This window comes from Perognathus longimembris, chromosome 3 (genome assembly GCF_023159225.1).
Source record: "Perognathus longimembris pacificus isolate PPM17 chromosome 3, ASM2315922v1, whole genome shotgun sequence".
NCBI lineage: Eukaryota > Metazoa > Chordata > Mammalia > Rodentia > Heteromyidae > Perognathus > Perognathus longimembris.
In genome coordinates, this window is record NC_063163.1 from 94,932,840 (window position 1) to 94,960,665 (window position 27,826).

The 27,826-nt window shown below is 48.8% G+C and overlaps 1 protein-coding gene across 2 annotated transcripts; it reads left to right on the forward strand.

Moving 5' to 3' along the window:
* Window positions 1–459: 459 nt before the first annotated feature.
* Smpd4 (sphingomyelin phosphodiesterase 4) lies at window positions 460–27,712 on the forward strand. 2 transcript variants are annotated; one of them, XM_048343424.1, is made up of 20 exons: window positions 460–593; window positions 2,821–2,904; window positions 4,500–4,586; window positions 5,612–5,754; window positions 5,908–5,983; window positions 7,162–7,270; window positions 7,372–7,424; window positions 7,593–7,744; window positions 10,884–11,016; window positions 11,916–11,987; window positions 16,412–16,498; window positions 19,563–19,708; window positions 20,560–20,650; window positions 21,060–21,160; window positions 21,859–22,022; window positions 22,634–22,839; window positions 25,175–25,414; window positions 25,650–25,781; window positions 25,889–26,017; window positions 26,244–27,712. In XM_048343424.1, exons 1-20 carry the CDS (start codon window positions 519–521, stop codon window positions 26,571–26,573), a joined length of 2,610 nt encoding a protein of 869 aa, XP_048199381.1. In that variant the 5' UTR covers window positions 460–518; the 3' UTR covers window positions 26,574–27,712. The 2 variants fall into 2 exon arrangements, with proteins under 2 accessions (XP_048199381.1, XP_048199382.1); XM_048343425.1 differs by lacking the exon at window positions 16,412–16,498.
* Window positions 27,713–27,826: the final 114 nt, after the last annotated feature.

The following is a 27,826-nucleotide window of genomic DNA, read 5'->3' on the forward strand; positions in this document are numbered from 1 at the left end:
GCCGTCCCCGCCCCGTGGGCCGCGAACTCGAGCCACCTCCACGTCGTCATTTGAACCCTATACGTGTACTGAACACCTAGCGTGTCAGGCGTGGGGATGCTGTGGTGGAAAACAGAGGTCCTCTCCTTGGCGATCAAACGTTCCCTGCCAGACTGCATTGGTCACGTTCGGTTAGGTAGTCGTACATAGCGGAACGCCCAGAACCCAACAAATGTCTGTCGGACAAAGGACATTCATTGTAGTATGTACTTGTTCCGCTAGGGTTCGTCGCTAAGGAAGCATTTCCTCGGAGTTTATAAGCCGTAGCTAGTTATGCGCGTGCGTAAACTGTACGCTAGGTAAACTGCGTAAATTCACAGGAGCCGCAGTTATTCGCATTGCGCGTGCACTTTCTACAGCGGCCCGCCTCCCTGGCGTGGGCCGGCCTTCGTATTGCGCATGCGCCTTTTGATAGCGGGCCAAGAGGCAGGGGCGTTTTTCCCGCCGGGCTGGGGGGGCGTGACGCAGCGCGCAGCTTGATGACGACAATTCGGCGCTGGGTGGCGGAATGGCGGCTCCCAGCGCTCAGGGACGCTGTGCCAGCAGTCCCACAGGTGAGTTGGGGAGTGGGGTGGGGTGTAACCGCGTGTGAGTCGGCCCCGCGCCGCGGCAGCTTCCTAGGCACCCCCGCCGCAGCCGTCTCCATTCCTTCTCGAGGCCCAGCAATCAGGCCGGGCCCGGGCCACTCTGCCAGAGCCGGGCGGCGAGGGAGCCGAGGGCCCCGGCTGTGCCTTCATGCTACCCTCAGGGGCCTTGCCTTTACTCCACCACCGCGAGCGGCCTGCACACCCCAGCGTGGTAGGTGCGCGGTGCTCGGTTAACGTTCGTTGAAGGAGTTGAGAGGATGATTTTAAGTTCAAGTTGAGCCTTAGGCTCTGCTAGCGGTGATAGCGGCAGAACCGAGTGTGGGTCTTGGCTCCACCCTCTGTACTCTGTAATAGAATTTCTCTGAGCCTAAGTTTCCTCCTCTGAAATAGAGAAGTCTCGACATTTTACTCCGTATGATTTTTTAAAGCAATAAACAGGCATGCTATAGCTTCTGAAAAAGCAGCTGGAGGGAGGTCTCGGCAATGGCGCGGAAAAACTTGCCCTGCTTGCCATGGGCTAGGACTGACACTATAGAAAGAAAACAAACATCCCCTGAAGAAATTGGGAGTTGTAGCTGGGAATGTGGCTTAGTGGTAGAGTGCTTGCCTAGCGTGCGTGAAGCCCTGGGTTCGATTCCTCAGTACGCAGAAAAAGCTAGAAGTGGCGCTATGGCTCAATTCGTGGAGCGCTGTCCTTGAGCACAGAGCGGCTCAGGGACAGAGTCCAGGCCCTGAGTTCCAGCCCCAGGACCGACAAAAAGAAAAAGAAAGAAAACGAAGTTGGGTGTTGAAAGGATAGGGAGAAAGGAAGCCCGGGTTCACAGTATTCAGAGGAGGGTGGGTGGGAGAAACAGCAGTAACAGGTAGTGTTCCTCTTTCAGGTGGCAAAGAATTTTCTCTCCTATCAATACCTCAACTGTGTCTACCTCCTCCTTAAAACCAGCTTCTCTCCTTCCACAGTCAGTTGCCACATCAGCATCTGTCTCATTTGGTGGGCAGGGCTGTGCCAAGAAAACCATTACTAGCTCATCAGTGGAACTCTGTGGGCTTCTTTGCTCAGTCCAATAGTGGTTATTTTCTATTTCTGAGCAGGTTGGGCAGAGAGGTAGGAATCTGGAGAGCCATTCCTAATTTTCTGCTCGCTAGCTCAAAGGCTCCTCTGGCAGAGTGTGGTCCTTCCCCTACTTTCATTAATTGCACAGCACTGGTGATATGCTTTACCAACCAGTCTGGGAGGGGGTCAGGTTGTTCGTGTCTTGGTTCTGCTGTTTACTAGCTGGGTGGCAGCAAGTGATTTAGCTTCTTCTTGTCTGTGTCCTCCTTCATTCTGACCTCATCAGGTTGTTGTGAAGATACATTTTTTATTCTTAGGTAACAAATAGCAGCCTAATACAGCACCCATATGTTGTAATTTTATAGTCAGAAGTCCAGGCAGACTCAGCTGGATTCTCTACTTAGGGTATCAAAATCAAGTGTTGGCAATTTTGCTCTTGTCTGCAGGTTCTAGGAAAATGTCTTCCAAGCTTATTAAGATTGCTGGCACAGTCCAGTGGGAATTGGAAATTTGCATCTGGACACTGCTTCACCTTAAGGACTAATGACTTAGGGTTTTAATTACATCTCAAAATCCTTTTGCTACAGTATCTGGATAAGTGAATGAATTACCAAAAGATAAGAATCTGGGAACTATCTTTAAAATTCTTCCTGTCACTAAGGATTAAATGAAGAACTATATGGGAATCCATCAGAACCAGTCCTGTTATCTAGCAAGTATTAGGCAAACATCACCAAAGATTCACCATCACAAACTTTAGCTCTGAAACTGGCTATCTAGACTGTGTGAAAATGGCAGTTCTGTAAACAAGGGAATGGTCAGTGCAGTATGGGCTGAGTTACAGAAGGGTTCTGGGCATTGTGAAATTGCCTAGTATTCTGTTGTGTGGCACATGAGTTTTTTTTTAATTATCATAAAGGTGATGTACAAAGGGGTTACAGTTACATAAGTCAGGTAAAGAGTACATTTCTTTTTGGACAATGTCACCCTTCTCTCGCTCTCTCCCAGTTTTCCCCTCCCATTCCCACTCACAAGTTGTACAGTTCATTTTCAACATAGTATGTAGTGGATACCACTGCTGCATTTGTTTACCGTTTATCCCTCCCTCAGATACTGAGTTTTGTCTTTGTTTTTCAACAGTGGTTTCCTAAGGCAACAGTTATCAACTCTCTACGGGAGACTGCTATGGCATTCCCTCACCTGCAGCAGCCCAGCTTCCTACTGGTAAATATCAGCCACCTACAGGATTGTCAGTTATGACAGTACTTTAACTGAGGGACTTCAGAGTTCTTTTCACAATTATGAAGAAACCCTCTACCAGCTATATTCTTTAGGGCATACGATGAAGATAACAATGGACTTGAGTTTCTAACCTGAGATTAGCATTCTTAAGCTCTACTTTGCCTCCTTATTAGTGCAAGATCTTGAGTTTATTCAGCCTCTGATCTACAGATGAGTTGATTCTCATCTACAAAAAGAGTTGCTTCAAATGGTGTTTCTCCTACTTACTAGAATATGAGGAGGAGCAAGTTAAAAGGATATATATCGGAATGTCCATGACTTGTAAAGTCATATATGTGTGAAGCATTCAAGTGGTCAAAACAGCTGTCATCAGTGAAGGATTAAAGGGCACTGCCATGCTGGGGACAACCAGGATTTGATTTTAAGTATTAAATGGGATGTTAGAGAATTGAGTGTAAAGTACATGTAGATAAAGAATGTTCTAAATTGCAGTTTCCAGAAAGTGCTTTTTGTAAACATTTATTTGGAAGGACAGTCTTCTAGAGCCAAAAGACTTGACCCATAGCCTAAACAGGCTCTATGCCATCACCTTCATTTGGAAATGGACAAGCATCAGATATCCTTGGACAAAGCACAGCTGTTGAAATTCTGGTGTCTCCTGATCTTAACCCATTTTCACAGAAGCTATTTCTCTATAGAGTCAGGATACTTCCTCTGTATCCTGTGACCAGGCTGTTTCAGTTCTTGTTCTGATTGCCTTCCTGATTAGTATTTACTTTTGACCAAGGCCATGTGTAGTTTCTATGGTGTCTTATTTCTTAAAGTAATAATCCAGTAGGTTGCTTACCTATGATTAAGATAGGAAAGGACTTATATAGCCCTCACTTTGGGGGGAGGGGTTTTTTTTCACTGATTATTACAGTGATCTAATCATGAGTAGTATGGTAGGAAGTTTGTAATTGTGTATGAACTTAGTACTTGTAGACTGTGAGAGGTGTCCTGCACAATAGAAAGGTCCTGTCCTAGCTGTGGTGCTGTCTCTTGTACTGAGCCCCTTCATGGATTGGTGGAGGTTACTATCATTTTGATAACTCACAGAACTCTGGGATGCCTGAGGGAGGGCCTCTGAGATCTACTAGTCTTGATAGGATAGAAATTCAGCTTGTCTCTTCTGTTAACATCTGGATCATTCGCATGCAGCACCTGATGCATGAAGTGCTAGAGACAAGGCCAATGGTTGTATTTTTCTGTTGCTTTTAAAAACCACAAAGCAGCCAGGCACTGGTGGTTCACACCTGTAATCCTAGTTACTCAGATGGCTGAGACTTGAGGATTGTGATTCAAAGCCAGCCTGGTCAGGAAATGTCCTTGAGAATCTTATCTCCACTTAATCACCAAATGCCAGAGGTGGAGCTGTGGTTCAAGTGGCAGAGTGCTAGCCTTGAACAGAAGAGCTCAGGGACAGTGCCCAGGCACAGTTCAAGGCCCATTACTAGCATACACAACCCTCTTCTCCCATACACACACAAAAAAGCAGAGAAAATGTGTTCATGATGTTTTTCACTCTGTCTTTCTAGGCTAGCTTGAAAGCTGATGCTATAAATAAACCCTTTGCACAGCGCTGCCAAGATTTGGTAAAAGTCATTGAGGATTTTCCAGCAAAGGTATATCTCTTTCATAATCTCTCTGGGGCATGTTTATATTCTTAGTATTCTGTAGTAGGTAGAAGCTAGGAATGCTAAAAGTATCCTCCAATGCATACAGCCCCTTCTAACAGAAAAGTACCCAGCCCAAGATGTCAGTAGTGAGATGCTCTGATGGAAATACTTTGAAAATATGTACTTAATTCAAATGGGGAATTGTCCAGCCCAGGAAGCTCACCTGGAAAAGTTAATGCTGGACAACAGTAAGTGACAGGCTTCAGGCCTTTGACTTAAAAAGAACGTTCTCTGCCAGGCACCAGTGAGTCATGCCTGTAATCTTAGCTACTCAGGAGACTGAAATTAAAGCCAGCCTAGGCAGGAATGTCTATGAGACTATCTCCAATTAACCAGCAAAAAGCTGGAAGTAGAGTTGTGCCTCAAAAGGTAAATTACCAGCCTTGAGTGAAAAAGCTAAGGGACAAGCTCACAACTGTAATCCTAGCTACTCAGGAGGCTGAGATCTGAGGATTACAGTTCAAAACCAGCCTGGGCAGAACAGTTTGTGTGAGACTCTTATCTCTCATAAACCACGAGAAAACCAGAAGTGGTGCTATAGCTCCAAGTGATAGAGTGCTAGTTTTGGGCAAAAGAGCTCAAGGACAGTGCCCAGGCCCTGAGTTCAAGTCCCAGTGCAGACATATAAATTATCTCTTAATAACTAGTCCTTCAGTCTGAAGTTTTTGTTTGTTGTGGTGCTAGGGATCAAACACAGGGCCTCGTGCATACTAAATAATTGATCCATCACTGAGCTACACCCTCAGCCCCTAAAAGAAAGTCTTTAATCCAAGGCTGAAAAATGATGATGCTTGGTGTATCATGTCATCCAATAGAAGAGCCACAGCAGCTCTTCACCTTTGCACCAGACCAGACAGCAGTCTCTGCAGGGGAAGGCAGGCATGCCTGTATATGGTGTAGAATTGGAGCTGAGACAGGAGTGGGAGCTGCCCTTGGGAGTATATCTGAACCTTTGCTGTGCCTTGTTTCAGGAGCTACATTCCATCTTCCCATGGCTAGTAGAGAACATCTTTGGCAGCCTGGATGGCGTCCTCATTGGCTGGAACCTCCGCTGCCTGCAGGGACGTGTAAACCCTGTGGAATATGGCATCGCAATGGAGTTTCTAGATCCAGGGTAGGTAGATAACTGCCTGAGAGGGGCTAACTACCTCCACATACTGATTCAATTTGAAATCACTTTGTTTCTTAAAGTTATGAAGGAATCAGAGTAAGACAATTTGCAGTTCATGTGTCCTGTTTTCTTTCTTTTTCAAAATAATATGTTCAGTGGCCCAATGATGAAGTTGGTGTATAAACTTCAAGCTGAAGACTATAAATTTGACTTTCCTGTTTCCTACCTCCCTGTAAGTAAGCCATAGTGGACAGAGTGGCACTTGGGCAGAGGACCCAGAACAGAGGCTGTTTTAGTGAGTAGGGCAAGGGCTTGGGGAAATGGTGCCAGTGGGCAGTGCCTATTTAGGGTGCAAGAAACATTACAATCAGTAGTCACTTTCCTTTTTTCTTTTCTTTTTCCTGTGGTGTCAGTATTAGGGCTTGAACTCAAGGCCTAAGCCCTGTCCCTTAACTTGTTTTGCTCAAGGTTAGCACTTTACTACTTGAGCCACAGCTCTACTTCTAGCTTTTTTGTGGTCAGTTGAAACTAAGAGTCTCACAGACTTTCCTGCTCTAGCTGGCTTCTACTGCAATCCTCAGATCTCAGCCTAGGATTACAGGTATGAGCCACTGGTGACAGGCCAAATAGTCACTTTAAAAAAAGGTCATTCTAAATTCTGCCAGTGGAAAAGGTACCATGCTGCCTTGCTTGACCCTGGTTGGGTAGCCACAGGACCATGTGACCCATTTCCTTGCTCTTTATATCCATTCTTTCAGGGAAAAAAACATGAATAACCTTGCTATTTGCAGGTTTTTGTAATGATAGGAAAAATTCTAAATCTTATTTTGCCTAAGCACTGCCCAAAGAAAGGAATTCCTCACAGGCTGGCAGGTCTGATGTTTCATTTTGTGGTATTGGAGATTGAACCTAGGGCTTTATGCATGATGGGGCAAGAGCTCTACCATTGAGTTATACTCTTGGCTCATACCTATAATCTCAGGAGGCTGAGATCTGAGAATTATAGTAGAAGCCAGCTAGGGCAGAGAAGTCTGTGAGACTCTTAGTTCCAACTGACAACAAAAAAGCCAGACCGGGCAGGAAAGTCAGACTCTTAATCTCCAATTAACCATCAGAAAACCAGAACTGGGGTTGTGGCTCAAAGTAGTAGAGCACTAGTCTTGAGCAAAAAAGCTCAAGAACGGTGCCCAAGCCCTGAGTTCAGCCCCATGACCAACAAAACAAACCTTTAATCCAAGGCTGACTTATTTAACTGTCCCAAGTATAAAGTGGTGCTGCTTGGTAATGTCATACAACCCAGTGGGGGAGCTCAAAACAGCAACCTCTTGAGGCAAGTGCAAGTCTTCCTCATCCTTCCCAAGGGGCTGTACCATGCTGGAGCCCGCCCACAAGCCTACTAACTCTTTACAGGGCCCTGTGAAGGCATCTATCCAGGAGCGCGTCCTCCCTGACAGCCCTCTGTACCACAACAAGGTCCAGTTTCCCACCACTGGTGGTCTTGGTCTGAACTTGGCTCTCAGTATCCTTTGGTGGCCTGAGGGTGGGGAGGTTGTGGGTGGGCCAGCATACATGACAGGGTAGCCCACCAGCACTGCATTTGCTCCTTGACCCTGCCACCAGATCCATTCGAGTACTACATATTCTTCTTTGCCCTGAGCTTCATCACTCAAAAGGTACAGAAGGAATCTATCTGAATGCAGCTTGCTCTACCACATCCCATGGCGGGGGGGGGGGGGGGGGCGGTTGGGGGCCTTGGCCAGGCGTATCCCCAAGGCTGCAAGTGCTCCGGGGAGGCCAGGGTGGTGCCCAGAGCACACACTAATGATGCTTTGATTTTCTAGCCACTGCCTGCTTCCCTCCATGTCCGTACTTCAGATTGTGCATATTTTATCCTGGTGGACAGATACCTGTCATGGTTCCTGCCCACTGAAGGCAGCGTTCCCCCACCACTGTCCTCTAGTCTAGGGGGTCCCAGCCCCTCACCTGCTCCCAGGTAAGGCTGTCTTGGCTATTAAAGCCTAGTCCTGTACAAAAGAATGGCTTGGTCAGTGGCCTTGCCCACTGAGACAGTTAGACACCCTTTGTATGAGATTTTCCGGTTTTACTTATGCCTTATTTCTCAGCATCACCTGCCCTAGCATAGACAGGAAAGGGTCTTGTGTTTTATTTATTTATTTATTTATTTATTTATTTATTTATTTATTTATTTATTTATTTATTTGGCCAGTCCTGGGCCTTGGACTCAGGGCCTGAGCACCCTCCCTGGCTTCTTCCCGCTCAAGGCTAGCACTCTGCCACCTGAGCCACAGCGCCCCTTCTGGCCATTTTCCATATATGTGGTGCTGGGGAATCGAACCGAGAGCTTCATGTGTAGGAGGCAAGCGCTCTTGCCACTAGGCCATATTCCTAGCCCTTGTGTTTTAATTTTTATTCTTTTTTTTTTTTTTTTGGCCAGTCCTGGGCCTTGGACTCAGGGCCTGAGCACTGTCCCTGGCTTCTTCCTGCTCAAGGCTAGCACTCTGCCACTTGAGCCACAGCGCCGCTTCTGGCCGTTTTCTGTATATGTGGTGCTGGGGAATCGAACCTAGGGCCTCGTGTATCCGAGGCAGGCACTCTTGCCACTAGGCTATATCCCCAGCCCCTGTGTTTTAATTTTTGATGGGCTGAGGCTATCAGTCTCTGCCTTCATTAATGAGGCCTTGCTCTGGGGTGGAAATGGGTTTGTATTCTATTGGTAGCAGTGCTCACTGCAGACTGTCTAAGCTCCTTGGTGAGGAGGAGGGACATCTGTGTGGGCTGGAGGGGGAGGCCTTGAGTGAAGAACCTTTTGTGCCAGGCCACACAGGCTACATCCCATGGCTCAGCAGCAGCCTCAGTTCTAGGGTGAATTGGGCACTCTCGATAGGTTCTCTGAGGTGGTGGGTACATAGCCCACATACATACACAGTAGCCACATGGCATACGCCAAAGGAAATTCACCTAGAACTTTAAATATAACGTCAACAATAGAGTTTGCTTATCCTTGACTTATATGATCATACATACATAGCTTTTGAGCTATTGTGATCCACTGAGAGGTCTATTTTAGACCTTTTTATGTTTAGTAGTTGTTAGGTTTTAGTTACATAATGCAAGGTCGCTGACCCAAACCTGTGGGAAATACCCTTTGACAAGAAGTTTTTTTTGTTTCGCAGACCTGGTCTCTACTGTCCTCCCCTCCCCCCACCTTAACAGTCATATATCAAGGAGATCATGCCCCTTTGTTTTCTGTGTTCTAGGCTTGTCTCACTCAACATTATTTGTTCAAGTTCTGACCATTTCCCTGCGAATACCAATATTTCATCATTTCTAATCACTATGTAGTATTCCATTGTGTATAGGTACCACAGTTTTTTGATCCATTCATCTGTAGAGGGGCATCTACCTGAGCTTCTTAACCCCTTCTGTGGTCTCACTGGCCCAGTTGTGGCCCTGGGAGGCAGCATTTAGGCTCTGATGCTAACTCAGCCATGGCTAGTGGTCTTTGTTCACCTGTAATTCAGCCATGTGAGCAGATGCCCTCAGAGAGAGAAGTAAGCTTGGGTGGAGGGAGGGGCTGCCTACATGGAAACAGTAGCTGGTGGCCCAGTTGCCTCTGTGATACTGTGGCTGACAAGAAAGACCTCAAGTTGGGGTAGATTCATGCTCTATCGAAGGCACACTTCGGATGCTAAAGTCAGCTAGGCTGGGTTTGTTGGCTCCTTTTTAACTTTTTTATCTTGAAATAACATCATACTTAAAGTTACCGGGCATAGTTCTCACATACTTTTTCATTCCTATTTTCTGATTTTTTTTGACATTTTCCCGTGTCTCTTTTATTCTCTTTTATTCCATTTATTTGCACAGTATATGGTTCGTTTGGGTTTCCCGGGCTGTTTGAGCAAGTTCTAGGTGTGCTGTCCTAACACTCATGATCCTCCTGCTTCACCCTCCTGAGTACTGAGATTATAGACTTGAGCCACCACTCCTGGCTCCTCAGAACCTCTTAGTAGTTCAGTATACTTTGTAGAAGGCTGCATATTCTCCAACATGACCAGGGTACTTCTGTCTGCATCAGGAAGCTGGTGCTACTGTGAAGCCACCATGGTGTCTTCGGACCCTGTTTGGGATCACTAGCAGCTACCCCACTCATGTCTGTTGTTAGGTTGAGATCTAGCACAGACTGGCTCGTACATGAGTTATCTCTAGTGCTCTTTGATCTGGAACAAACTCTCAGACTTCTGGTCTTTACCCCTTTTGACCTCTCCAAAGGTGCGTTCCTTTACTTAGACGGCCTTATGTTTACTCATGACCAGGCCCAGCTTGGGCTTTGTGAGCAGGAGCACCACAGTGGTGACACTAGGGCCTTCCACTAGGGCCTTTCGAGGCAACCAGCCAAGAGCCTTGTGTCCTTTTGCCCCGTTATTGAGTGGCATGAGCTTTGTCACTGAGATGTCAGCCAGGTTTTTCACTGTAAAGTGACATCTGCACTTTGAACCTAAGTTAAACTTGAGGATTTAGTGGAAAAATATATCAAGAGTATGTCATCATTAGCTCATTGATCTCAGGCAGATTTTTTCCCCCTTTTTTCTTTCTTTTTTTTTTTGTGGTATTGCAGTTTGAACTTGGGTTCTCGATGCTTGCTAGGCAGATACTCTACCACTTTAGCCATGTCCCTAACCCTTTTTTTTTCTTTTTTCTTTTGTTCTTTCTTTTTTTTCTTTGCTTTATTTTTCTGATTGGGTCTCGCTTTTGCAGGGGACTAGTCTTGGACCTTGATCCTCCTACCTATGCTACCTCTCTAGCTGATATCACAGGCATGCATCACCACTACCATGCTTAACTTGTTCTTTAAGATAGGGTGTTTCTAACTTTTTCCCCTCAGACTGGCCACAAACCACAGTCTTCCTATTTTCACCTCCCAGGTAACTGGGGTTACAGGCATGAGCTGTCATGTCCTGCCCAAATCAGACTGCTAAACAATGGTTTTATAATACATTGTGTTTACCTTTTGTAATCGGTTATTACTATCATTGATTTTGATGTTCAGATTTTCTGGACAACAATTCCAGCAGTAGTCCCTAACTCAAGCCTGTTTCTGTGTTTCCTGTCAGGACACCAGCCATGCCCTTTGCCTCCTATGGCCTCCACCACATAAGCCTTCTAAAGCGACACATCTCTCATCAGACATCTGTGAATGCAGATCCTGCTTCCCATGAGATCTGGAGGTCAGAAACTCTCCTCCAGGTGAGAAACAAGGCGAATTGTCTCTTGTTTCTATTAAAAACAAACTGCTCAGCCTGCCACCTTCTTTGTGAGTCCCAAAGATATCCTGTCAACTTGAGGGTGAATCTAAATGTTGGAATTTTTTTTTTTTTTTTTTTTTGCCAGTCATGGGACTTGCATTCGGGGTCCTGGGTGTTTTCCCTGAGCTTTTTTGCTCAAGGCTAGTGCTCTGTCACTTTGAGCCATAGTGCTACTTGCAGTTTTCTGGTGGTTAACTGGAGATATGAATCTCACAGAGACTTTTCTCTTTTTTTGGGGGGGCGGGGTGTTGGTTTTGTTTTTTTGCCAGTCCGGGGGCTTGAACTCAGGGCCTGAGCACTGTCCCTGGCTTCTTTTTGCTCAAGGCTAGCAGTCTGCCACTTGAACCACAGCACCACTTCTGGCTTTTTCTTTATATGTGGTGCTGAGGAATCGAACCCAGGGCTTGATGTATACGAGACGAACACTTTACCACTAGGCCATATTCCCAGCCTTCACAGAGACTTTTCTGCCCGAGCTGGCTTTGAACCTTGATCGTTAGATCTCAGCCTCCTGAGTAGCTAGGATTACAGATGTACGTCAGTGGTACCTGATTATTTTCTGCTTTTTAGATGTTAGATGCCCCAGTAGATATGAACTAACAGCTCAGTGTTTTTATTTATATTTACCTAACAGTGATGCTAAGCATATTTTCACCTCAGTGGTGAGTTGTATATCTTTTTCAGAACATTATTTAAAGTCTTGACTTAATTTTCTTATACAGTAAGAGAGAAGGTTCTAACTTCATTGTTTGGCATGTGGATGACGGGTTGGAATCCTCCCCCATTGAGTGGTTGCAGCCTCATTGTTGAATGATTTGACCAGCTGATGCTTTTTTGTAGGTTTTTGTTGAAATGTGGCTTCATCATTATTCCTTGGAGATGTACCAGAAAATGCAGTCTCCTCATGCCAAGGTATGTTTCCATGGTTCTTACTATCTGATGCCTCTAGCCCTGGCCAGCCTTCTAGTTCTTGTCCTGAGTATAAGTTAGTTGTCCTACCCTGCATAGTGAGAGTCAGAAGCCCACCCTCCACTCCTCACTTGGATGCCAAATACAAGGTGAGTCTTTTCCTCCAGCCCTATGAGGGGCTTGCATCCCAAGAGATAGGCTCTTGAGCCCTGGAGGACTGTGCTTTCTGGGGTCTTCCCTCGGTAGCTTCCAAGGCTCCTCCCTGGCAACAGGAATGGCTGAGGTTCTGGTGCTCTTGTTTTGAGGCAGAGGAAGTTATAGCTGTCTCTGGGAGTCATGTCCCAGTTCCTCTGTGTGCCATCATGCTCTCAAGTGGTCCATGCTTATACAGAAGCACACATACTTGCATGCATGCGTGTGCATGCACACGCGCGCACGCATGCGCGCGCACACACACACACACACTGTGGTGGATCTGAACCTTTTCCACCCTCACTGCCTTTATCTACTCTAGAATATTAGCAAGCATCCGTTTTACAGTGGATGGCCTGGTACCCTCCTGCATCAGCCTGGCTTGCCTTTTCCTCTTGTTTCCCCTTCTCCCCACCTCTCAGCCTCTCCCCTTCCTTCCCTGGACAACACACTTGTTTACCAAGGTGTGGAGGTGGCAGAGTCCTTCCAGTGTTGCTCTTCCTGGGGTAGACACTCCATTGGGCTCATTATCAAAGAACAGACCTGTTCTGTTAGTGGGTGCCCTGGTGGGTGTTTATAGTCATAGTTATATTCACATACTGTGAAACAGCTTAAATCATACACACGGGGGCCCTACCCAAGGCAACGGCTGCATAATCTGCTGCCTATGGCTTCTGTGCTTAAGTTTCTCACTGTGGACTTCATTGAGAATGAATATAGAATTCAATTTGAAAAGGCTATCCTGGCTGGGAATATGGCCTAGTGGCAAGATGCTTGCCTCGTATACATGAAGCCCTGGGTTTAATTCCACAGCATCACATATATAGAAAAGGCCAGAAGTGGCACTGTGGCTCAAGTAGCAGAGTGCTAGCCTTGAGCAAAAAGAAGCCAGGGACAGTGCTCAGGCCTTGAGTCCAAGCCCCAACACTGGCAAAAAAAAAAAAAAAAAAAAAAAGAAAGAAAAGGCTATTCTGTAACTTGTCTCTGATTCTGCAGAGGCCTTGCCAGCCCAGTTCTCTGCTGTTATTGTTGGGGTTTGGTCCATCATCATTTAGCCATCATTTAGGTACCCTAAATCATCGTCCTGGGACTCACGCTGGAGTAGAGAAATAGGGAGAGGCTGAAAGATTTCTCTTGGGCCTCTTAGACACAAAAACTCTGTCTGCTGTGCCCTTCCTGCTTCCAACACAGTCTTCCTGCATGTTCCTGGTTGATACATGGCAGTCTGCTGGCTGGGCTTTCCTGCTTGGTTTCCAGGCCCCAGCCCTGGGGCCTGGGAAGTTCACTCAGCCTTGTGCATGTAGCATTGCTAAGCAGAGGCAGGGCTGCATTGCTGTATTATTTTCCTACCCCTGCTATCTTCAAATGGTGGAAGATAATTTTACTTTCAAGGGCCAGGGGAAGGATCAGTAGGCTGTCCCTGCTCAGAGAGTGAGAAGCCTTCCCTGTATTCCCACAATTGTTTCCTCTTGGCCAGGCCATGAGATAGATAAGACTTGTGTAGAGTGACTGGCAGTAGAAGGACTGGGCACCTAGTGAGGTTCTGCCTGTTGCTTCCTCCTATTGAGGCAGAAAACAAAATTCAAGGAAACTAGTTGGCTCGGAGCTGAGGAGGATGTCTGTAGAAGCTCCCATTATCCAAGGCCCTTTATTGTTTGTTATAAGGGCTTGCACTACACCTGCCCTACAGAAATCCTTTTCTGTCCCCACTTAGCCTGATTTCCAGCTACAGAAAACATGGCACCCAGCTGTGTGCTGGTGGCTCATGCCTGTAATCCTAGCTACTCAGGAGGCTGAGATCTGAGGATTGCAGGTCAAAGTCAGTTGGGGTAGGAAAATCTGAGATTGTTACCTATGATGCACCAGCAAGAAAACCCAAAGTGGAGCTGTGGCTCAAGTGGTAGAGCATCAGCAAAAAAAACTCAGGGACAGCACCCAGGCTCTGAGTTCAAGCCCCAGTACCAGCACAAAAAATAAATAAATAAATAAAAGTTTGGGAAAAAAAGAAAAGGAAAACATAGCACCAGAGGTTCCGCTCCATGGTCATCCCGGGTCCTGGGTACCTACAAGTGACTGTGGGCCTGTCCTGTGTTCCCATAGGAAAGGGAGGAGACTTGAGTAGGGAGTTTCCCAATTCCTCCCTGGGTGCTGCTGCAGGGCTTGGGTCTGGCACACAGGAAGGCTGGGAGGGGCTTTTGCTGCCTTGCTGTGAATCTCCTCATCTTCTAGCAAGTACATTCTGATCTGTACTTTGGGAAGCTAGCAGGTATGCTGCTTGGGTAGGAGGCACAGCCCTTGAGGGGCAGGATATGGGCTGTCCTGAAGGGGTGCTTCAGCAGGCTAAGGGGCTGCAGGAGGTAGGGCCTTGGCATGGGGGGGTTGGACAGCATGCCAGCTGGACTGTCACCCCTGCTGCCTGTGGAGTGTGTGGCTATGGCCAGATTGCTTAGAGGCTCCTTCGCTTGGGAGCTCTGTATGTTTGGGGGCATAGATCTTGATGAGGTTAAAGAGGCTTATCTTCCCACCTTTAGCAATTTCAGGGTGGCCTGGTAGACTGTGCCTGTGCTCAGCTCTGTGCTACCCTTAGAAAACTGTCCAGTCTTCTTAGTTCTGAATAAATCATTTATGGAAAGGACATTGATTGGATTTTAGATATATTAGAATTGGTCATATCCTATGAATGTTCTATACCATCTTAAAATTATTAGAGTAATTGTATCAGATACCTACCAATTTGGTGATTTTCTTCCCTCAAGACAACTCATGGGAGTCTGCTAAATTATAGTCATTCCTTTGTACTCAGTGGGAGACTAGGTCCAGGACCACCACCACCACCACCACCACACACACACACACACACACACACACACACACACACGCGCGCGCGCGCTATCAGAATCCAGGACCACCACACACACACACACACACACACACACACACACACACACACTATCAGAATCCATGGATCCTTACATAAAGTGGGTGTGTATTTGATATAGCCTCCAAGCATATCTCCCATATGTTTTTAGTCATTTCTAGATTACTTACAGCATCAAATCTGATATAAGTATTGTATAAACATTTATTATATAAATATTATTATATAAATATCTATAAATATTGCTAAGCCAGTTTCTTTAGGGAATAATGACAAGAAAATCTCACGTTTAAGACAGACAGCCTCACTGACACTCAGCTTCTTCACTCATGGCAGTGTACCACTTTGGCCACAGTTCCACCTTGGGTTTTTTTGCTGGTTTATTGGAATCTCTTCCCTATTGTCTACCAGATGTGTTTGACTGGGCTGACTTTGAACAGAGATTCTCGGATCTCAGCCTTCTTATAGGTGTGAATCACCAGCACCTGATTGCAGTTCTTTTGTGGGGATGGCTTGGTTCTGGGGCTGAGCTTTTGTGCTCAAGACTAGTTCTTTACCATTTTGAACCACAGCACCATATCTGGCTTTTTGGCAGTTGTTGGAGGTAAGAGTCTCACAGACTTTCCTGCCTGGGCTGGCTATGACCTGCAGTCCTCAGATCTCAGCCTCCTGAGTAGCCAGGATGGTAGGCCTGAGCCACTGGTAACTGGCCCTAAATATTTTTATTCAAGCTGCTCAAATCTGAATGTAGAACCCATGTATAGGGAGAAATGACAATACATATTTTTCTTTTCTGAATAGAGTCCTTTTGGAACTGGCTCCTCAAATTCATTTTCTAAGCTCTGAGGCTTTCTAGGCCTCCGTAGCCAGCAGCATATCCTAGTAAGGGCCTAGGGGTCTGATGGGCTTTGCTGTGCAGGAGTGTAGGAGCCTGTGGAATAACAGAATTGGACTGACCTCAGAGCTGCTGAGCCCTCCAGCACCCAGCATCAAGGGGCCTCCCTGGTGACCTTGAGCATCCATCTGATTCAGCTTGCAAGAGGATGCCCAGTGTGGCCTGCCTGTGGTCATCTGCACCGGGAGGCCTTGTTGGGCACTGAAGGGGCGCTCTGCTGCCTGAGGCTGCGGGGGCAGTGGTGGTTTGGATTGTCACTGATGTACTTTTGTTTTTGTTTTTGTTTTTGTTTGTTTGTTTTTGTTTTTCTCTTTTGTTCTTTCTTCTGGGCTCCTCACTGTTTTCTTTCTCTCCTCACTTTCCCCTTCCCCTGTCTTGTTCCCATCCCCTCTTACCCTTCCCACCCTATCTTGTCCTTCACCCCCTTGCCTTTCCTTGGTTTCTCTGTGTGTTGTCTCTCAGTTGGAGGTTCTGCACTACCGACTCAGTGTCTCCAGCGCCCTCCACAGCCCTGCCCAACCCAGCCTCCAGGCCCTCCACGCCTACCAAGTACTGGCTGCTCTTGAGTCCCTCCCCCTTTCCCCATCCCAAGGCAGGAGCACAGTGTGCATACTGCGCAGTGCCAGAGCAAGGTTCTGGTGGGGCCTGCTGTAGGCAACTAAGAGGCTAGTTCTGAGCAGAGTGAAACTATGTGTTGGAAAGAGAGTTAGCTTCAACCTGGCCTAGCCTCTGGCTGTATACTAATCTGGTTTGGGGCAGACTAGTGAGGCATATGACCCTAGCTGCCTACAGTGTTGGAAAATCATCCTGGCTGAACTCCTAGATAGCAGAAATGTCTCAGGTGTTGGAGGAAACTTTGCAGTGACCCAACTTACCCTCAGCGCTCAGAGCCTGGGAACTTGTGAATGGTCGAATGGTCTGGCTTCTGTCCGGTCCAGAGTTATCACCCAGCCTGGAGCCTGCAGCCAAGCCCAGATCTGTGTGTATATCAGAGGGAAAGGGAGAATTTGCCCAGTCCCCCACCCCCACCCCATCCCAGAGCCCAGTGACTGTTAGTCTTTGACAGTCCATCCAGGGCCTGGCCTCTTACTCTTGAGCCCAAGATCTCAGGTCATTTACAGACTCCTCCAGAGGCACGTGAGAGCAAGCAGTGTCCTCCTGGGGCTTGTGGTCCATTTGAGGAGAAATGACAAATAATGTGAATAGATTTGAGGTAGTGAAATACAGTGCAGACCCTCTCTGATGTGCAATTAGATGATTGGTGAGAAACAGCAGAAACATGGAACTGTGCTCCCAGCCAGGTCTCTGTCCATTTCACCCTGGGAAGGAGCCCACAAACAGTTGAACCTAAGTTTGATCACAGAGGGAAAACATGGCTGGGCCAGTCATGTTGGTGGTATGGGATGGGCTTCTCAAGCAGAAGCTGCAGTGAAGAGGAAGGCCGAGCACTGAGCAGCATCCCTAGGAAGACATCTGCCCTTATCCCAGCCCCGTAGAAAGAGAGGTTGAGGGTGAACTGTGGAGAAGGTGCACCAAGTGGGAAATGCTGCAGATTGATGATATGTCCTTAGAAATTGAAAGGAGTGGGAGATAGAGGAGGATATTGCTCGGTGGTAAGAGTGCTTGCCTAATGTGTGAGGCCCTGGGTTCAATTCTCAACAGTACAGAGTGGGAAAGGGGGGGCAAGAAAGGAAGAAAGTGAGTAGTTGGCGGCTAAGGACAATTGTAGCCCTAGATTCTGCATGAATCTAGGTTTGGTTTAAAGCAGGAGCAATGGGAAGTTGAGAAAGAACTAGCAGGAAGTAGGCTGAGAGGGTACTGTGTGATGGCCAGTGGTGAGAGCCAGAGTCTGCCCTGCCAGAACCTCCACAGAAGCCAAGCAAGGTGGTACAGGTACACCATGAGGAGGTGGGTTGCTAGATCTTTGGGGGCCTTGCCTTTTTCCTGAGCCAAGAGTTGACATCACCACCCAAGATCTCAGGCCAGGGCTGGGAGAGTCAGAAGGGAAGGGAAGGGAGGCTGCTGGAGTTGGAGATGACAGTGTGTCATGCTCTTCTCTTAGTGCTAATCACTATTCAGGTTATTATGGTATATCCCAGGCTACTTCCTGTCATTAATAATAAAATTCTACAGTCCTGAGGTCATGGGGGAACCCCTGGCAGGAAACAGGAAATACTGGGAGAGACCTAGAAGCAGGAGGATGGAGCATTCAGCAGGCTACATATTGAGACTGTCTCAAAAAGGAATGGGGAAGGGAGTGCATACCTCATAAGAGAATAGGTCTTGGGTTTCTTCCTAGCACCATGAAAATTTAAAAAGAGATCTTAACCAAGCTGGCTTCTTTTTTCCTTAGCAGACTTATTCTTAAGATAACCCGTTCATGAGGACAGAGCCCAGTTGCCTCTTAAAGGCCCCACCTGGCCTTACCTCTCATTCTCTTATTCAGTTTCAACATGAGCTTCAGAGGAAGCAAACTATTATTGTATTTTGTCCCTTTTTCCCTTCAAAAACAATGCAAATGCAAATTCATTTTATAAAGACTATAGGTAGCCAAAAGAAAACAGCCTCCCACTTACAGCTCCCTCCTCAAGCTCTGCTAGTGAAGTGTGCCACCTGGACTTGGAGGGGAGGGTGGCTTTTCGTGGCAGGGAGGCCTTAGTAGATGGTACTGAAGGCAGTAGTCTGCATGGTCTGCTGCCCCCTGCAGTGTACCAGGGAATGAGGGGCTTTGTGAACCTGAATAACACAAAGTATGTTAAGATTTGGGGTGGGGGGGTGTTAAGCAGGGAAAGGAGTGTGTGTTGCTTCTGCCTTCAGGTGATAGCCCTGCTCCCAGCCCCAAGGCATACATGAGCACTCTAGTGGTGACTGGCTGGAGATCCTCCTGGCTAGAGGAGAGGCTTGCTCTTCGGTCTTGGCCTCACAGAGCCTGCATTTGTGTTGCTCAGCAAATTCATCTCACAGCCTTGAAGGTGTTCTTGTTTGGGGACCTGAGCTGGTCACAGATCCATTGGCAGCAGAAAAAGTGATGCCCAGGGCTGAGCCCCCGCATCTGGCCATGTGAAGGATGGGGGAACCATGTGGGAAGGGTTGGGATTATGACTGGAGAAGGAATTGGGGAGAAAGGAGACACTCCTACTTCTTCAAGGTGAGCCCCAGTGAGCTTTCCACACATTCCTGGGAGGCAGGCAGGCAGCCCTGGGTCCAGAGCTTGGGTGGGCTTCTAGTCTGCCCCTGTTCTTACCCTCTGGCTGGCCAGGTGGGGGGACAGGATCCTGAGACTCAGCATGGGTAACAGGGTCAGAGGGCACATGGCCCAATGTTGGGGCTTAAAGTGCAGAGGGAAGCACTTGCAGGCTTGTCTAATTTAGCCAGCTGCACTGGGTGGGCTGGACCAAGTGCTTCAGTGCTGTGAGGCAGCCTGAGTTGAGACCCAGTTGCATGAGGCGTATCCACTAATTACCAGGTGCTGCCAGGATTGGGAGGCCCTCTTAGCCTGGCCTGTTCCCCCTGTAAGGGAGCGGAGCATCTGGTCAGGGGAGGGATGTGATGAGAGCTGGGCCCTGGGGACAGCAGACCTCCTCTGCCCTGATGCCCTCCTTCTCCGCTTTAGGAGTCGTTTGCACCCACCGAAGAGCATGTGCTGGTGGTCCGCCTGCTGCTGAAGCACCTTCATGCCTTTGCCAACAGCCTGAAGCCAGAGCAGACCTCACCCTCTGCTCACTCCCATGCCACCAGCCCCCTGGAGGAGTTTAAACGGTGAGTGTGAAGAGACTGGGTTTGAGGCTTTCTATTCCCTGTCCTCAGTGACACCCACTAACCTTCCCCAGGGCATGGTAGTAAGATGAGGGACCCTGTTGCCCAAAGAGCACATGAAGGCCGGGCACTGGTTGATCATGCCTATAATCCTAGCTACTCAGGAGGCTATAATCTGAGGATTACAGTTCAAAGCCAGCCTGGACAAGAAGTCTGTGAAACTCTTATCTCCAATTAAGCACCAAAAAAGCTGGAAGTAAAGCAAAAGCACATGAGGTCTCAGCAGGGATGAGGGGAGGGGCAGGCAGTGATCCTAGGCCTTGGCCTTTGTGGTCCTGTTTATTCCTCTCACTCAAGTCAATATGAATCTCAGCTCCAAAGGCAGCAGCTCCACTCCCAAAGCCTTCCCTCCAGACCTGTCTTTAGACCTCCGTGTAGCCACAGCCGGCTGGCCAGAGAAACCCCATCTCACTACTCTGTGCTGTCCCTCCCTCCTCAGTTGAAAGGCAACGGCAGCAGCATTGTACAGATGACAGTTCCTTCCCCTGTCAGAAGGAGGGCTGGGCTCACATGGCCTGACCCCTTCAAGCCACCTGGGGTCAGCCCAGTAGGTGACTTGTGGGGGGCTGAGATGAAGCTTGTGAAGGAATCAACACTGACTACCCCCTGCATTCTGTAGACACTTGGGATGTTGGTGACTTCTGTGAACCTTGTGTTTTCCTCTGAAGAACCTTGGCTTCCCTCCAGGGAGGGTCTAGCCCCCTTGCTGGCAGAGCAGCCTCCAGCCAGGGCTAAGCGGGAACAGCCCTCCTATTGCATGTGAGTGGCAGCCACTGACCTTCCTGTTCCCACAGGGCTGCTGTGCCACGCTTTGTCCATCAGAAGCTCTATGTCTTCCTGCAGCACTGCTTCGGTCACTGGCCCCTGGATGCGTCCTTCAGAGCCGTAAGCACCTTCCTGGCCTGTGCTATGGCCCTCTACCTGGGGAGGGCTGAGCACGTGAGGAGGGGGGTAGCTTTTACCACAGAAGCCTAGGAAAGGAGGCCTTGGTGGACCATGGTCATCCTGCCAGATCTTGGATACCAAAGAGCCCTTCCCTACACAGCTATTGTGCCAGGCAGCTCCTGGCTGCCCCCAGCTGCCCCAGGTACCCGGGAGCCTGGCTCCTCAGAGCCTAGCATAAGGGTGTATGTGTCCCTCCCACACCTGGCAAACGCCCAGGCCTTCCTTCCTGAGCTACCCCTGAAAGCCAAGCTACAGAACACCAAAGGATGTGGCTAAAAGCCCAGAGTCCACTATACAGCCACTAGGCCCCCCTGTACCTTCAAGGTGCACATGTTTTGTTCCTTACCAGGTTCTGGAGATGTGGTTGAGCTACCTGCAGCCATGGAGGTACGCACCCGAGAAGCAGGCTCAATGTAGCGATTCCCAGCCCCGGTGCGTGGCAGAGAAATGGTGAGTCCCTGGTGCCTTCCCTGCCAGCCATTCCACTGGCTCCTCTGAGTAGAAGTTGCTTTGGTGGGTAGACACCAAGCACTGAGCTTGTGCTTCAATCGACCCAGCCCTTGCCCTGGTGGTCTCCTGGGCTCTTCTCCCACCAGGCCCTACAGAGTGGATACACAGCTAGTCCTTCCTGGTCAAATGGGATCTAATTTCTAAGGAAACAGTGGGTGATCTTGTGCCCTCTCTCCCTCCTCTTACCCTAACCTGGCTCCAGTGAATGTCCTGATCTACTCTAAACCCTCCTCCGCCCTTCCTCACCAGCATGGCATGCCCACCAGCTCCCACTTGTTCCTTCCTCTTGACCATCTCCAGGCTCCCACCAGAGGTCTGTCCTTCCCTGGACCCAAGCCTTCCCTTTTGTATTCCTGTGCTGTTTCTTCTCTCTGTTCTAACAGGCTCTGGGGTTTATCCTTGAGGATCTTTCATTCTCTGGGGGCTACGGTGTTGCTGGCCTTTGCCCTGTTCTCTTTTCCTGACCTCCAGCCACCCAGCCTCTTGAGCTGCCGTTTGTAATGTCTTTGTAAAGACTTGGCCAGGAAAAGTCTAGGAGCCCAGAGAAGAGCAAAGGCTTCAGAAGGTGTAGACCATTGTGGCCCCTACATCCCTACCTCTGCCCAGTCTGTTCCCTGATCTGCCACTCTGGTCCTCAGGGCGCCATTTGTGCAGGAGAACCTGCTGATGTATACCAAGCTATTTGTGGGCTTCCTGAACCGTGCGCTCCGCACAGACCTGGTCAGTCCCAAGAATGCACTTATGGTTTTCCGAGTGGCTAAAGTCTTTGCCCAGCCTAACCTGGCTGAAATGATTCAGAAAGGTAAGTCCTTAGCTCTGGGTTAGTGAGGCAGGCCTTGTCCTGGCTAAGCTGGGCCTTGCCCCTATCCGGTGGGAAGTGGCACTTAGAGAGGTACCAGGGACCCTGTGAATTCCAAAGGCTTGCAGTATAGTGGAACAGGAGTGGTCTGGGGACTTCAAGCCTATCCATGTTGTGTGAAGTCTCTGAACTCAGCTGAACTCTGCTCAGGGGGGTGCCAAGTGGAAGCTCCACTGTACCAAAAGGAGGAGCAGCTAACCAGAGCTGTAGCTCCTCTGAAATGGCTTTTTTTCCTCTACTGACCCATTATACTGTGTAGGAGGTAATCTTGGTCCCTTGGTATACCTTTATCTGAGCTCTGTTAAGGCATTGGCCTCTGTTCTCTTCTGGTGCTTACCTTTCTGCTGGCCCTGCTGAGCCTCCCTGAGCACTGGGACCTGAGTCTTCAGGCCACCAGCTCTGCACACTTGTTGGCCATGAGCCTCTGCAACAATGCTGGGACAGGGCCTTGGGTGCATAGCACTTGAGACCTCAGGAAGTGTTCAGACTCCTGCCAGTAGCACCAGGCACTCTTCCCTAGGAATCAGGTGCCAAGTTTGTATCCTGCCTTGTAGGTGAGCAGCTGTTCCTGGAGCCAGAACTCGTCATTCCCCACCGCCAGCACCGGCTCTTCACAGCTCCCACGGTGACTGGCAGCTTCCTATCACCATGGCCACCAGCTGTCACTGATGCTTCATTCAAGGTGAAGAGCCACGTGTACAGCCTGGAGGGTCAGGACTGCAAGTACACCCCAATGTTTGGGCCTGAGGTCCGGACCTTGGTGAGTGATCAGAGGTACCGCTGGCATGGGGTCACTGAGGCTATGGGGATTGGTAGAATCAGGGAGAATGCCTGAGCTCAGAAAAGGAGGGAGGGGAAGCTTGGGTGTTGAGTAAATGCTGCTGTTCCCTCTCTCCATTCACTGTTTTCTCTAGTAAAGTTTGGGTGGTTTTTTGGGGGGAGGGTATGAGTGTATACACACATGCATGTTTTCACCAATCCTGTGTCTTAAACTCAGGACCTGAGCTTTTGTGCTCAAGGCTAGCACTCTACCACAATTTCACTTCTGGCTTTTTGGTGATTAACTGGAAATGAAAATCTTACAGACTTTCTTGCCTGGGCTGGCTTCGAATTGTGATCCTTAGAGCTCAGCCTTCAGAGTAGCTAGGATTACTGGCATGAGCCACCAGTGCCATGTAGGAGGGAGGAGGGAGGGAGGGAGGGAGGGGGAGGGGGAGGGGGAGAGAGATTAGAAATTTTTACATTTAGAACATCATTCAGTGCTGGGTGTGGTGGCTTTGGCCTGTAATCCTTACTGTTCAGAAAGCTGAGATTGAGAAAATTGTGATTGTAGGTTAGCCTAGGCAAAATGTATGCAAGAATACCTCAACCAATAAGAAGCTGGGCTCTCAGGAATGTCTTTTAGCAGTAGAGTGCTTGTCTAGCATGCATGAAGCCCTGGGTTCGATTCCTCAGCACCACATAAACAGAGAAAGCTGGAAGTGGCTCCATGGCGCAAGTGGTAGAGTGCTAGCCTTGAGCACAAAGAAGCCAGGGACAGTGCCCTGAGTTCAAACCCCAGGACTGGCCAAAAAAAAAAAAAAAAAAAAAGGAAGAAGAAGCTGGGTTCAGTGACACTATTTTCCCAGTTATGTAGGAAGCATAAACAAAATCATGGTCTCAGCTGTGCCAGGCAAGAAATGTGACCTTATTAAAAAATAATAATAAAGCAAAAAGAGCTAGAGGATTGGCTCAATTAGTAGAGCTGTTCAAACCCCAGTACCACCACCAAAAATAAGTAAATAAAAGTTAAAGGTAGCCCAGGTATCCATGGCTCACACCTGTAATCCTAGCTACTTAGGAGGCTGAGGTCTGAGGATCATTGTGGGCTCTCTCTCTACCTCCCCTCGCTTGGAGGAGGAAGGGGCTTGTCCGCCCCTTCCTGGGTGGTCCATTATCGCTCACGCGGGAGCGATGGCCACGGGTAGCCTCGGTGGCGTGTGATCGCAGGGTGCCCCAAAACCGCCACGAACGACTTGGATGCACGGGCCCCTGGAGAAAACCTCTAGGGCTTCTGTTTATTCAAATGAGGAGCCTCCCAGATATACCCCAAAGGCGGGCACAAGAGAGGGGCCCCTGATTGGTCCCAAGGGGCTGTCCCTCAAGTGATGTCAGACTTCCTTCTCTTCCTATTAAAGACAGGAAGGGGAGGGACAGGCTGAGGTCAGCTGTGGCCCCTTAAAGATGCAGCTGACCCCAACAGATCATGGCTCAAAGCCAGCCTAAGCAAAAGTCTGAGACTCTTATTTTCAATTCAACACCAAAAAGCTGGGAATGGAACTGTGGCTCAAGTAGTAGAACTTTATTAGCTTAGAGTAAAAAGGCTCAGGGGACAGCAACCAGGCCCTGAGTTCAAGTCCCAGAACTGGCAACAAAATAAAATCTTAAAGATGACCTAAGGAGATGGGAGGTTTGTGAGAGGAGATGCAGATAGTGGTAGTGGCAATAGCTTGTTTGAATGTGCAAGAATGGAACAATGCTGGGCACTGGTGGCTCACACCTATAACCCTATCTACTGATAAGGCTAAGATCTAAGGATCTTGGTTAGAAGCCAGCCTGGGCAGGAAATGGTAAGAAAGACAATGAGACTCTTGTCTCCAATTAGCTACCAGAAAACCAGAAGCAGCCTTGTGGCTTGAAGTGGTAGACCACTAGCCTTGAACAAAAAAGCTCAGGGACAGCACCCAGGCCCTGAGTTCATGCTCTCAGACAGCACCACAACATAAAGAAATGGAACAAGGGGCTGGGAATGTGGCTTAGTGGTAGAATGCTTGCCTAGCATGCATGAAGCCCTGGGTTCAATTCCTCAGTACCATATAAACAGAAGTGGCGCTATGACTGAAGTGGTAAGGACAGTGCCTAGCTAGACCCTGAGTTCAGGCCCCAAGACTGGCAAAAAAAAAAAAAAGTAATAGTGAGCCCTGTTAGAGAAAGGAGTTGATACATGTGTGTAAATGGAACCTCCCTTGTACAACTAAGACATGCTAATTACTGCCCGTCTGGGTGTGTGCCCCCTGGACCCCCCTGTGGATGACCTGCCCGTGCCTCCTTCGCAGGTCCTGCGCCTTGCTCAGCTCATCACACAGGCCAAACAGACTGCCAAGTCCATCTCTGACCAGTGTGTGGAGAGCCCAGCTGGCCGCTCCTTCCTGTCATGGTCGTGGCTAGGCTTCTGCCCCACAGACCCAAACAGCTACTACCCAGCCAATGACCTGGATGAGATGGGCCAGGACAGCATCCGCAAGACAGACGAGTATCTAGAGAAGGCCCTGGAGTACCTGCGCCAGATATTCCGAGTATGAACTTTAGGATTTATATGAGAAGTCCCCGCCCAAAGGGATTCACTCTTTGCCTAGCTAATGGCCAGCCACCTGCACACATGGCTCCAGTAGGCTCTCTCTTGTCCCGAGAGAGAAAGCTTGCACCTTGGGTATCGGGTCTCTGTCCTTTTGTTGTCACTGCCGGCAGTCTATAGGGTAAAGACTCTCCTTCCACCCTGTAGTTGAAAGCAGAAGTGTTTTTCTTTGACAGCTCAGTGAATCCCAGCTCGCCCAGCTCACACTCGCCTTAGGGACCACACAGGACGAGAATGGGAAGAAGCAGCTCCCAGACTGCATTGTGGGGGAGGATGGGCTCATCCTCACACCCCTGGGCCGCTACCAGGTAAAAGACCCAAGTTCCCAAGGGGCATCTGGTACCATGTGACCAGCCCTCACTTCCCCCTCCCTCTAGTAAACAGATGTATTTTCAGAGCTGTCCCTACTTTCTAGATTATCAACGGACTACGAAGGTTTGAAATTGAGTACCAGGGGGATTCAGAGCTGCAGCCCATCCGGAGCTATGAGATTGCCAGCCTTGTCCGAGCGCTCTTCCGTCTCTCATCCGCCATCAATCACAGAGTTAGTGGGCACAGGGCTACCGGGGGAGCCTAGCTGCTTCTGGAAGTGGGTAGCCTCCTCACCATTACATTCCATGTGATCCTGGAGGCCATGGGCAGCCTGGGTGGAGAACGAGACTGTGAGCATCACCACTGAGTCCCAGGAGAGGGCTAGGAGGGAGGGTGCTGCGCCCCCACCTCCTCCGCTCCCCGTCATCATCACCAGCGAGTCCTTGTTTGTGCTTCAGTTTGCAGGCCAGATGACTGCTCTGTGTTCCCGAGATGATTTCCTTGGCAGTTTCTGTCGGTACCACCTCACGGAGCCTGCACTGGCTGACAGGCACCTGCTGAGCCCTGTGGGGCGGAGACAGGCAACCAGCTATGCCAGAGGCCCTAGGCTCAGCCTGCGCTTCCTGGGCAGCTACCGAACACTGCTCTCTCTCCTGTCAGTCTTCTTTGTGGCCTCTCTGTTCTGCATCGGTCCCCTGCCCTGCTCCTTGCTCCTCGTCCTGGGCTACCTCCTCTATGCCATGGCCATGACGCTGCTCACTGAGCGAGGAAAGCTGCACCAGCTCTGACACTTGGCCCCCGACTCCAATGTAGAGCAGCCGGATTTGCTGCATTACCCCTTCCCTGGCCTGAGAAGTCCTGGAATGCTGCTTCCAAATCAGAGCATCGTTATATTTGGGCTTCTTGGGAGTGTTTTCTTGCAGTAGTGGGGTGGTCAGAAGAAACTGAAATGAGGAGGAAGAGTGGTGCATGTTTGGCATGCAATGGGACGTGCTTATGAGCCATGGCCTTCAAGCCCATAGCCCCACAAGCAGCTGAGCTGTTTCTTCAGGCCTTTCTAACCTTTCTAGGATTTTTCCAGGTAAAGCTTGGGCTAGCATGCCCACAGTTGACTTGAGGCCTGACCTTCAAGGAACTGGCTCAGCCTTAATCTTTCCTCTGTGGCAGTCCTAGAGGTAGAAATATCCACGAGTGACCTTTCCTTACCCTATGAAATAACCAAGACACTCAGCATCCACTCCAAGGAAGAATCAACGTTTCTAAGAGATTCCTGAGAAGGTTAGATAATGACTACTGCTTCATAACCGCAAATCTAGATTTTGCCACATTTGGCAAAATTCTATGGCTGGGCCATAGAATTCCACTTTTGAGTTCCGGGAAGCCCTCTCAGGCCCAGGTGTAATAGGACAATGTTACACCTCTGCCACCTCCCCACCCCCAAAGAGGTGACCATGTAGACCCTCCTCGGGGTCCAGCCAAGGAACAGCGTGCAGCAGGTGGGCCTGGCTGTCCGAGCACAGCAGTGCGGCAGGGTCCATGGAGTCACATCCTGCCAGTTTCTACCTGCAACCAAAGATGGTCAGAAGCATTATTTGTACTCTCAGTAAAACCAGGTGTCCAAAGACTAGTCACTTTTTGATAACACTGACATTCATAGTATATGACAACATATCACTGTCATGGAAGCCTCCTTCCTTCGTCCTGCGGATGACATGCCAGCAGATGCATCTCAATGATGATTTTTAAACCAAGCCTTGGTTGGCGGGGGCGGGGGGGGGGATTTAAAAAAAAAATAATTTCAAGTTGCAAATGCTGGGCTTTGTATTTTGAATGAAGTAATCTTAGAATACATTTGGGGGCATGACCAAAAGCCAACCCCAAATTTGTAATTCACCGTGGGTCAGAATAAAACCATTCTTGCTTCTGAGTCTTTTGGTGCCTGGGTTCAAGTTTTAGCAACTGATTCACCCTGCCCAGGGTCTCTGAGCAACTGGGAACTGCAGAAACCGCTGGGCATACGTGATGGTGGAGCCTGGTTGTC